The following is a 12,518-nucleotide window of genomic DNA, read 5'->3' as shown; positions in this document are numbered from 1 at the left end:
TTGAACTGTGGAATTTGTTTCCAACTGATTACAGGCAGTTTTATGGTGTCAAAGGAATGCTTTGGAAGGCTCGCTCTAGCACCCTCGCTAGCAGCACAAAACAAATGCTCGGCATTGTTTGTTTTTTAGACTGCCTGCTTGACCATAAGCCCTGCCTGTCAGCGATCTCAAGGCACCGAGGAGCGCGGGTATATTGGAATGTTGGTTTTGGCATCATTTTTATTTGCCAATTTCACAATAACTACTCTGAATTTCGCGATACTAAAAGTATACTGAAAAGGGTGAAGGCCGGGGATTTAGAAAATATAATTAATTAAAGTAGGTAAAAAAAGGGCTTTTTGCGAAGCACTACTGTTTTACTCATTGATCAAGGAGAATTAAGATATATGTATGTGAGTGAATTTTATATTAGCCTGATGTTATTTTATCTAGACGTACACGTTTGAAACGCCAAATGCGTAGTTTTATCCTCCGACAACCAAATATTGTAAAAACTGCTTCGTGTAGCAAACGAATCATGCGCAAAGCTTTCTCGTGTTCTTTTTCTTTTTTTGAAGTTTGATATGACAACGGTGTTGTGCCTCTCCCCAGCTTGGGAGAAGAGAAAACTAAGAGTATATTTATGTTCCGCCTCGCAAAAAGTGTTGGGAAGACTCAACACCAGACCCGTCACTGATGTGCCCCCATCTTCTTTTTTTTTTCCACCTTGCAGTGTACACAAGATCCAAACTCGACTTGAGGAAAGAAGAGATCCGACAAGATCCCGAAGGTGAGTTGCCTCAACCTATCAAAATCTTCAAATTCCCGGAGATCGAACGACAGCTGCCAGCTGTAAATGTGGCAGCGTCTGCCCGACGCGACATGATGGGAGGGGACGGTGTGGTTTTAAATCAGTACTTGCACTTTTCCCTAATAGTTCTGGGCTCGGGAGTTTAGAACTTCGTCGTTTCGATGCCGAAGCCTTCTCGAGCAGGACCATGCCTGTGTCACTGTCATGCCTTGCGTTTGTAGAGCTAGTGGCGCTTCGCGCGAAGCATATCACGGTGTTTGGTCTCGATCTGTACGTAAAAGCGGCGTACGATTCTGTATCAAGGTAGCAAACGTCGATTTCTCTCCTGTACAACGGTGGCACGGTGCGATGTTGGAGTTATGCGGCGCTGTGGGTCGACGAACAGGTTCGGTTCGTCCTCGGTGGCGTCTGCTTGTCGTCTCCCTCGTGTGGGATGCACTTGAGAGACGGACAAACCGCGGACATGTCGTCACGTGATAACTCCGTCCGCGGATTAGTCCGTCGTGTGAATCGGCCTTTACAGAAAATGCCAGCTTCACTCCATAAAACAATTAATGCTTTCGCGTTAAAAAAAAAAAAAAAAAAAAAAAAAAACTCGAGTTCCGTTTGTTTTATTTTTGCGGGCCCGTTTCGCGGCATGGTTTGGAGCGTGCTTAGACCGGACGCCATATTTGTGGGTGCTGTTTAGAGCGCATGCTCTGAACGAGCTCGCATCAATAGGCTGCTAAGAACGGCACTCTTGATGGTGCGGAATGCACGTTGCAAAAGAACTGTCGAAGCTCGCCATCAGCACGCGCTCAGAATTCGCGCACACAGCCAGTGACTACTCACTATTGGCGACGTACGCGACCGAAAGCGTCGCTGTGGTCGGCCTTCCACGATTGGCCGAACGCTGTCTATGACGTCAGGAAAGGATTTATCATCGACGGAAGTAAGAGGAATGAAAGAACTTTAATTTTGTTGGTGTTAACAGTGTTGCTTTCAGAGCGCAATGATTTCAAGCTTCATCCATGCTATTTACAAACGCCATCAAACTTGTTGTTTGCAAGGTAATGACGTCACAAGGGGGAACCGTAGGAGGGCGCCACTAAAACATCTCGCCGCTAATAGGGAGTATTCACTGGCGGCCATAACTGTGTGCGCGACGGCTGAGCGCGCGCTAAGTGCGAGCTTTCACAGTTCTTTTGCAACGTGCATTCCACACCATCGAGATTGGTGGTCTTAGAAGCCTAATAATGTGAGCTCGTTCTGAGCATGCGCTCTAAACAGCACCCACAAATATGGCGTCCAGTGAATACTCCCTATAGACGTTTTCCGTTGCTTTTCGTTCTCAGTCACGTGAGTTCTGTACCTGGTATGCGGGACGAAAAAATAACAAAACGTTTGAATCTGAAATATGCGAGAAAATATAGTTGAGGCAAAACAAGGATGTGTGACAGTAACGCATTTTTCGTGAACTGACGACATTCAAGATGGCTGAGCCCTCGTGGAAAAGGTGTACAATTGTGTGCAGTGCAGGCGAAGAGAGGAAGGGCGAGCACTAGGAAGGCAGGACCAGAGAGGAGGGCGAGGGAAGGAAGGGAGAGCTCAAGGAACGTCAGGGAGGAGAGGAGGTGTCTCTCCTTTTCCCCAGCCTTCCTAATGCTTGCCCTTTCTCCCCTCGCCTGGCGTTGCCTTCGCCTGTACTGCACACGACTAGTGACACGGAGTATTTAGAGTTGTGGTACGCCGTGCTAACCCTGCGGTCGCAACAAACGCTTATCACGTGATCCTTTTCCGAACAGCTGTTCACACCAAAGACGCGGTAGTTCCTTCACGCCGCGCTCACACAAAAGTCACAGTCTGCAGAGACTGTCTGAGGCATGTTTCTTCCGTGTATGATGGTCCCGTCACGTTGGTCATGCTCATGCAAAAGTTGTACGTCGACATATTCGAAACATACATATGTGTGAAGCGAACACGCTGAGGTGTGTCCACAAATAAGTCTGCCATCAAGCCTGCAGCGAAGAACACCTCGTATTTTGTATGACGTGCGAGCAGTATGTTCACACAATGGACGCGGTACACTTCCTTTAAAGACACAACGAGTTTTGTCTCTCGAACTCCCCGCCACTCCAGTTCGAAACAACGCCAACGAAACTTCGCCCTCGTCCAGAAGCGGGCCATCAGGGCTGAGGGCGGCGAGGTACGACCGCCTAACGCAACTCCGAGCCGCCAGGGCGCAGCACTAATTGCCTCGCTCGTTTCGAGAACGCGCGGCGGCGTTGCGCTGCCGACGACGACTGTACGAAAAGGAGGGAGAGTGCGACCGCGCTAACGCTAACGTCGCCGCCGGTGTCTCAACCGTCGTTAGCGCCACGCTGCTGCTGCGTGTGCGGGCTCTTCTTTGCGCGCGCGACTTTCGCGATCTGGCGCTTTTCGAACGAACCCCGGGCCAATTTTCCCGGGGCGATAAAGCCCTCTCTGCTCGCGTGCTTCCAAAGTATACCTGTCTCGGCGCCATGGGCACGCCGACAAGGTTATGCGGTTTCCGGAAATGTGCATGTGTGTGTGTCGGAAAGGGGGCGCAATCTTTTACTGGTCGCTTCTTTCTTGCGTTTTCGTATTTTTGTCACTTTAATTGATCGGGATCGGAGTTTCTGAAACGGTGCTAAAGGAGGTCGGTGGATACTATCTCAAACTCACTCAACGTTCGTGGATTTGTATTCTACAAACAATTATCTATTCATTTTAATAATAATAATAATATTAAGAATAATAATTGTTTATTTTTACAGATTCGAATTTATCAACACTGGCAAATGACTCATGTACAATAACGCCCCGCCCCCCCCCCCCCCCCCCCCCCCCCCCGCCCCTAGAAAAATAAGGCGTCAACTTATAGGGTTCTCGTCCGATTCCCCGGGACCCTGTCTCCGGATGAACATGACACAGCAACGCATAGCTCTCGGCAGAAGGGGTTTATTCCACTCACATTCTGCTGGGGGGTTTCGGGATCGGGACAGGTGATCGAGGAAACCTAGAGGGGGTGCGCCGCCACTGTATGCTGCATGCCGATCGTCCGTGCGGTGCTAGTTTACACCACATCCTGTGGACGTCGCCGTCGAGGGTCGAATCCGGAGTCTAAATCCGGACCATGTCACCGGGCCGTCGCCCGAGCCGACGTCGCGGTCGCCACCACCGCGCACGTCCGTCGTGGCCCGTTTCCCGCCCCAGAGTCCCGTTCCTATTTCCCGTCGTCCGAGCCCTCCCCGCCGTTCCCGCCGTCACCGCGTACCAGACCGGCCGGAGCCTCTTCCTTCCCATCTTGGGCGGTCTCTCGCTGGAGCTCCCCGTCTGGCTCTGCCGTAGCACGTGCAGGGCCTCGGGCGCCGACGCCGTCCGGGAGGGGGGGTCCTGGATGTCCACCGCCAACGCCGCCAACGTCTTCCAGATGGGTCCCTTTTCTATTTGCCGTCGTCCGAGCTTCCCCCGTTCCCGCCGTCGCCACGCACCAGACCGGCAGGGGCCGCTTGTCTCCCATCGTGGGCGGTCTCTCCCTCGAGCTCCCCGTCTGGCTCTGCCGCGGCACGAGCAGGGCCTCGGGCGCCGACGCGGTCCGGGAGGGGGGTCCTATGATGTCCACCGCCGACACCGCCAATGTCTTCAAGATGGGTCCCGAGAGAGGAGGCGCTCGGGGAACCAAACCTCAAAGGCGCCGTCCTTGCCACGGAGGGGACCGAAAACGAGTCTCCAGGCGCCGGCGTCCGGTTGTCGACCAGAAGGGATGCCGACGGGACCCCACACCATCCCCCCCCTCAAACGAAGGCCCGGGGGTCATGAAGGTCAGAAGTGGAGGTGGCGCAGATGACCCAAATACCGCACGGGAGCTCAGCTGAGTGCCGCCACTAATGGCGATCACCCTTGATGATCGCGACGAGGGTGCCAAACGAGGCAAGCCCGCCGGGAGAGTTCATTCACAGGGAAGCCCGACCAGGCGGTGTACAGTCCAGAAGCGGACACAGAGCACCACCGCTCACAGCACGCACCGGCACTAAGTCGCACACAATACACCAAAATTGAAAGTCCCTTCCACCCCAGTGTTCGAGACAGAAAACAAACGCTAACAAATCGCGGCACTGAATATCGTACAGCGTGACAAAACCAAATCTTCAGCTCAGTGTGCATGCCACAAGATACAAACGAAGCTCTTCGTTCTAAAGCTATTAAGCATACACTCATCAAGGTCGTCACGCTACATGTTCAAAAGATGTACCCAAATATCAAACCTATCATCAACTCAGGAAGCATGCAAGAACACCAAACTATTGTCGATATGTATAGTCATTAAACAACCATTGTTCTTATACAAAACAACCCAATAGCTTTCTACTTAAATGTTACATAATCTAAGAGCGCTAGAGAATCACTTCTCCGACAACAGAATTCACTTTCCACACAACTAAGATCACTTGTGATGAAAACACAAAACATCAACACAAAAGATAATCGTCTGCACGTCACAAGCAGCTACAAATACTACACCGTTCGAAAGGTGCGATACACAATAACCATGCGAACGAAACCTGCCGCTAAAAATACCATTTAACATTATGCGCATTCACGTAGACATCGTTCGCGACTCTTACGCCACAAGCAAGCCACAACTATGCTACGCGGCATGCCGTCATCGGGATGGATAACCACCACCCCGAGAGGCCCGTCTCCCGCGGTATTGGCCTTTTGAGACCAGCACAAGGGGACAACGCCTTGATATGCCGGATGATACGCCCAGCAAGTCTGTTGGACGTCCCTTTTTACAAGGCCCTGTCCGCAACGTGTGGCCGTGTACCAGAGGTTGCTGCGTCACTGATCGGGGATAATCTCCAAACAAGAGCGATGAGCGTGCAACGGGGGTACGCACCGAAGTGTAGAGGAGTGACCATTATGAGTCCTGGCCCTGCACAAGCTCGAAAGTTTTGATCAACGCATTGATGCACATTCAAGTTCTCCCCCGGCCAAGCCACAACACCGCATGACTAAAAAGTCTTCTTGCGATTGTCAAGGTCGGCAAGGATCGAGCAATGGAGGTGCCTCATTTACGCGTCTCGCAACTCTTCTATTCTCAATCCAAGCAACGAGTCCTCGGTTGAACGCAGCAGGGTAGGCACAAAGCCCGCCCCAGACCAAGTCAAAACACCGCATAACTCAAAAGTCTTCTTGCGACTGAAAAGACTGGCCAGGTTCGAACAATGTGAGCCCCCCGCACGCGCCTTTTCTCTTTCGCGCTATAAGCGCGACACCAAAGTGTCATATAATCTAACCGGCCGATCTTGGAAATGGACGAGTTAATAAACTATGTTTGCTCCGCATAAACCGTTTCCTCAGCGTCGAAGTGTTTACCGCATTTACCGCTGGCTTCCAACACCCGCTGGTCGTTCATGCAAAAGCTGCAGTTTGTACAGCGACGGGCTGACCTAACGCACAACAGTTATAAGCCGCCGACGGCCATGCCGCTGCCATGATTTCTAGGCTTCCCGGGCACCCGCCGACGTGGACCGTACGTTTTTCCGGGCCTCCCGCGCAGCTGTACAGGATAAAACTATCAACAACTCGTCTCATTATCGCAAGACCGCCACCTCCTCCGTGAGGCTCTTCACTACACGAGAACGGCTCCTTCCCCACCTAACCGTCTTTCCCTCATTTACTCCAACCCGTTATCCCTCCGCACGCCCTCGCGTCCCAACGCGTTCCAAACACGGCGGAGAACCCGTACCATGCCCAGCGGCAACGCAGGGCACGCACTCTTCCGCCCACTCTCCGGGCATGGGGAAAACAACTCGAGAGCAATCTCCGCCCGAAGCGCAAACTCCGATATGGCGGTGTGAGGGTCCGGCAAAAACTGCACGCAATTAAGCGGGATCACCCTCACGACTCTACAGCCAGGGACGAACGGAACGTGACAATCGCGTCAACCTGGACCCCACGGAGCATTACACACAGCCACTGATAAGGTGGGCACGGAAACTCGGTGGCTCTCGGAATTCCGATGCATTCACACCAGGCATCGCGTATCCGGCAACACTTGGGAGGATTAGTCCCAAGGTATCACCTCTGGCCGCAAGGTACTGCATCAGTGCGGTCGGAGCCACAAGAACACATATTGTACCCAAACGCTGTGGACGCACGGTACTCAAAACCGCGCCGACAGCTCAAAACAAGGCCAGCTGAGAGCGAGCGTGTAGTAAAACTCGAACGCTAGGCTCCCCTCGGACAAAATGCAGTTCGGGTATAATTTCCCAATGCAGTCCGTGCAACCGCCGTCTGCAATGGAAGTGGTATTAAGATACTCCCACAGCAAACCCTCTCTGACGCGAGCGATCGAAAACAGTCAATCCAAGGCACTGCAACGACACGCGAACAAAAGCGGCTGCGCGCGTCCCATCGCCCAATAAATGAGCTGACATCTCACCCATCGGACGTGGACGGCCGGAGGGGCAGTTGGGGCGACGGAACACCCGACACTGCAGGCCTCAAAAAGGGCGGGAATATCCACGCACAATGAACACCTGCGCGGCATCAAGAGGCTGAAGAATAAACCTGCCAGCATCCGACGGCACAGATAAACAGTGGATTAAGGCGCTCCTCGCCACAGGGGATAAACTCCTGGTTAATTCGGACAAATGATTGTCAGCAAAGACAACGTCTATGTCCGCGCCTCCTCATCAAGCAAACGATCATGTCGGAACTCGTGCGGCGTTGCTACAACGAGGATCGCCCCCAAAAGGAGTGCGGAAGCAATGCCCCAATCCAACCGGAAACAGACCAGGAATCGGAACTCTAGCTTGAATGTAATTCAGGCCCCACGTTGGGCGCCAATTATATAGGGTTCTCGTCCGATTCCCCGGGACCCTGTCTCCGGATGAACATGACACAGCAACGCATAGCTCTCGGCAGAAGGGGTTTATTCCACTCACATTCTGCTGGGGGGTTTCGGGATCGGGACAGGTGATCGAGGAAACCTAGAGGGGGTGCGCCGCCACTGTATGCTGCATGCCGATCGTCCGTGCGGTGCTAGTTTACACCACATCCTGTGGACGTCGCCGTCGAGGGTCGAATCCGGAGTCTAAATCCGGACCATGTCACCGGGCCGTCGCCCGAGCCGACGTCGCGGTCGCCACCACCGCGCACGTCCGTCGTGGCCCGTTTCCCGCCCCAGAGTCCCGTTCCTATTTCCCGTCGTCCGAGCCCTCCCCGCCGTTCCCGCCGTCACCGCGTACCAGACCGGCCGGAGCCTCTTCCTTCCCATCTTGGGCGGTCTCTCGCTGGAGCTCCCCGTCTGGCTCTGCCGTAGCACGTGCAGGGCCTCGGGCGCCGACGCCGTCCGGGAGGGGGGGTCCTGGATGTCCACCGCCAACGCCGCCAACGTCTTCCAGATGGGTCCCTTTTCTATTTGCCGTCGTCCGAGCTTCCCCCGTTCCCGCCGTCGCCACGCACCAGACCGGCAGGGGCCGCTTGTCTCCCATCGTGGGCGGTCTCTCCCTCGAGCTCCCCGTCTGGCTCTGCCGCGGCACGAGCAGGGCCTCGGGCGCCGACGCGGTCCGGGAGGGGGGTCCTATGATGTCCACCGCCGACACCGCCAATGTCTTCAAGATGGGTCCCGAGAGAGGAGGCGCTCGGGGAACCAAACCTCAAAGGCGCCGTCCTTGCCACGGAGGGGACCGAAAACGAGTCTCCAGGCGCCGGCGTCCGGTTGTCGACCAGAAGGGATGCCGACGGGACCCCACAAACTTTAACGACAATAATAATAGGAGTAATGAAAAAGAAAAGATTAGAGATTTCGAGACATAAGTCTCTCGATGCTGGTCTACTTTTTGCTCGTGTCTCGAAAAGTTGACAAAAATAAAAATGTTTCGGAAATCATGGACGCATAGGGCCGGTAAGGATGCTTGTTTATCCAAAGGGACACATATTTGACAAAATTGTGGCTCAACTAGAGAACATAACCAACATATGATATTTATAGATTGCGTTTTTTTATAGTCGACTACTGCATCTAAAAGAAGTTAATTTTTAATTTTTGACTTTTTTTTAACAAACTCAAAAAACAAAAATTAAAAAAAAAAAACGTGGTGTTTGAACAAATTAATTTTAAACATGCAACTTTTGCTTTTTTTATACACGGTTTACTCGACAATAGCAAGATGGCTAATTAACAGATCTGAATGCTATTATTATATCTATAAACAGCTTAGTTAGAGCTTTGCATAAATGTAAAAAAAAATACATTGCCTTAAAGGGGCAGTGCAACGGTATGAATTTTGAAAGAATTGCCAATTTGCATTTTTCATATTGTTTATACAAGCCCAGGTGACCAAGAACGCGTCGCCTCTCCCCGAAAAACTGCTATTCTGCTGCGTAATCGCAAGGGAAAAAAAAAGGAATTATTTGCCGATCTCCAGAGGCGGCTACGGGAACTAAAATGACGGCGTCTCTGGGGGATACGCGGAAGTCAACAAACCCTGACCCCTTCCGCTGCTACACTCGCCGTCAGCCTCGTGGCGAACCGTCCTTTGTGTCCATCGCTCACCGCGACCTTCGACGAGGCTATACTTCGTTTCAGCTTCGGTCCGAGCGCGGCCGATGTTATGAGCGGAAGGGCCAATCAAACAGCCAAAGAGGCACAACGTCATGGCGTGCTCTCTGCAGTTAATAGGACCAGCCGGTATTCGCCGTCTCTCTGTGCGCGCTCCTCCGCCGGCTAGTCCTATCAAGCGCAGAGAGCACGCCATGACGCTGCGCTTTTTGCGCTCTTTGATTGGCCCTTCCGCTCATAACATCGGCCGCGCTCGGACCGAAGCTGAAACGAAGTATAATCCTTTGAAAGTCGACAATCGTAGAGGAAGCGGCTGGGGTATCTGAAGAGAGAACCCAAGGGGAAACCACGTGATCCCCCAGAGACGTCACTCGAAAGTCGGCGTGGAGAGGTGAAAGGCACTTCAACCTTCGATTTTTTTTTTTTTCATTTTTTTAAAAATAAAAACTAGCGCTCGCAAGAAAATGCGGTTTACGGTTTTTCGTTCCATAGGTGACGCAGATTAATTTGCGCAGTTAATTGGCCAAAGTCTGAAAATCGTTGCACTGCCCCTTTAAGTTTAACGAAGCAGGGACTTGTCAAAATTACCCGGAAATTGAAAAAAAAAAGTTAGGGCGCGAACAAGCTGGTGAAGGTTTAACATTTTAGACAAAACCCCGAGACTGGGGGAGAAGGCAGTACAGGACAACACGAAGTCTGAAAAAAAAATGTTAAACAAAAACAAAATGTGAAACCGACCTGAAAGGTCAGTTTCACATTTTGAAAGAAATATTATTTTTTATTACTTTTAAATTTGTTTTTTGTTTACTGTCTTTATGATACTTACTAAATGCTACAAAAAATAGTTTAAAGGAGGCAAAGAAAGAAAATGACGGCGGCAGGGGGTGTCATAATACGACCTGGGACGGCAGGGGAAAACGCTCATTTCTGATAGTGCTTCAAGACAGCGACGAGAATATGAACGAGACATTGCGCTATTTCGTTCCTACTCTCGTCCCTGTCTTGAAGCGCTATCATGTTCTCAAAGTTTCAGTACCAACTCGCCCAAGAATTTGCATTACGCCGATTCCTGCCGCAGCGTCTTCTACACTCCATTACTGGAGAACAAAAAATACGGGAAACTTGCGGTTTGTGCCTTCCTTTCTTTTAGAAATGCCCCCATATCATATATTTTTTTCACAAAAGAATAGAACTAAGTCATTTTTAGCTTTCCCGAATAGACGAAATCACGTGACGCCAACTTTCCCGCTAAATTTAGCGGGTAAACTAAATTGGTGTACCATTCACATGACGTCACGTGACATCAATTTCCCCGCAAATTTAGCGGGGAAACCGAATTGGTGCGTAGATCGTGTGACGTCAGGCAAGGTGACATTTTTCTCGCCAAATTTAACGGGGAAACTGAATTGGTGCTTAGGTCGCGTGACGTCCCGCTAAATTTAGCGGGGAAACTGAATTCGTGCATAGGTCATGTGACATCGATTTCCCAGCTAAATTTAGCGGGAAATGCACGGACGGACAGACGGACAAAATTCTGGGATTGTGGGACGTAGCGCTAAAAAGGATTTCATGCTTTGAAAAAAAATGAGGTGGAGGGGGATATGATGGTGAGCGTAGGTGTGAAGTGACAATGGCTTCCGAACAGGAAACCGTTTGGGCACAATTCTGCGCTACTGACTAACCAAAAAAAGAAAAAAAGACGTTTCTGGGAAGTTCCCGCCTTCCCAATGTCATCTGCGGATTCAACAATAAAAGAAATTAAAAACATTAGATAATGATAAAGAAAAGAAACGACTTTCGGCTACACTCGAAGACGTCTCATTCAGCAAATGTGGCGCGCGTTCTCTAGATTGCAGTCCGCGTACCACTCACTCCAGGTCCTGACATCATACTGCCTTTTTTCCTTTTTTTTTTTTTCTTTTCTTTCTATATCGCTCTTTTTTTTCTCTAGTAATTTCAATAACGCCACCTGCGCCCTGAGGAGGAAAAAAAAAGGAACACCCGACACCGCCGCTAATAACACGGCAGAGGGCGCAAGTCACCAACCAACCGACCGCCTCCTCCACCGCAGCGGCAGTCGAAGTAATGGAAGCGTACTCTCGTAATAACAATATATTTTTTCGCTCTTTTTTTTTTTTCCCCGTTTCTGTTTTTATCTTTTTACCGGAGACATGCGTCGGAAAATGAGGCGTACGGCGTCGAAATAACTGCACCCAATGTCCCCCTTGTCGCTCGAAATCCTTGTGTGTATATATATATAGTACATCTTTGTGTGTAAGCTTTTTTTAACCTTTTAACTTTAAAAGAAAGATAAGTACTCCGCACTTCCTGTTACCAGAACGAAAAAAAAAAAGGAAATAGCAGACGACACCGACGAGTTCCACGAAGTTTTGGCGAGATTACTAGCTTCGCAGAAAACCCAAAATGTACCGAACCAGAAAACAAAATAGCGTCGTCTGCTATGCACACTCCTGTGCTTTGGTCGTCTGCGAGATTACTTCTTTTCTGTTACCGCGGTCGAGGTGGGTGGAGGGAGCAGATCTCATCTTTCGGGTTTCCGAAACTCTTTGTTTGACTTCTGAATGAGTTCCGCACCGGCGTTCTGTATTATTGTCATTACACGGAGGTGAACGCAGGTGAAAAAACAGAACGAAAAAGAATGACAGCCAGCACGAAATATTCACCTTTCGCCAAAAGCGCTCCGCAAGCCTCTAATCTTGGAGGCGCGGGGGCGTTGTTCCAATTCCACTCGAAGCAAAAATACTTCGCCGTCTTTCAGGCAAACGCCTCAATTTACTAGGCTGGGAAACTAGGAGATGAAGTTATTATCATTGGGGCAATGATAATAACTTCATCTCCTAGTAAAGGCAAGGGGAAGCTACCATGCATTCTGCAGCCAACGTAAGCGCGGAAACGGCGGTCTCGACTGCTGTGGAAATTAATTAAAATTTTTATTACCATCACTAGCAAACGAAAAGTGTGAAACACCAGAACCATACCTTCTAAGGTGGTGACACTAATTTAAACCATGGTGCCAGAACACGCGTCTTCGACTACCCCTCTTTCACATTTTCGCCGCCAGGTCGCGGTATGTCGCAGATTTTGTCGATGCAAATGTCGACAGGCGCGAGCTCCTCGTCATGGCCTCCAAGA

The 12,518-nt window shown here is 50.7% G+C and overlaps 1 protein-coding gene across 1 annotated transcript in view; it reads left to right on the top strand.

Annotated features, from left to right (window-relative positions):
* The window catches only part of LOC8042735, a 137,929-nt gene that overhangs the window by 86,491 nt on the left and 38,920 nt on the right, over positions 1-12,518 (top strand). The window contains exon 4 of the mRNA XM_042286355.1: positions 713-769. Coding sequence (XP_042142289.1) covers positions 713-769 — 57 coding nt within the window. The remainder of the gene's footprint in view (positions 1-712; positions 770-12,518) is intronic.

This window comes from Ixodes scapularis, unplaced genomic scaffold (assembly GCF_016920785.2).
Source record: "Ixodes scapularis isolate PalLabHiFi unplaced genomic scaffold, ASM1692078v2 PGA_scaffold7__128_contigs__length_106722199, whole genome shotgun sequence".
NCBI lineage: Eukaryota > Metazoa > Arthropoda > Arachnida > Ixodida > Ixodidae > Ixodes > Ixodes scapularis.
The sequence above is the reverse complement of the archived record's forward strand: the minus strand, read 5'-3'. Positions and strand labels throughout refer to the sequence as shown.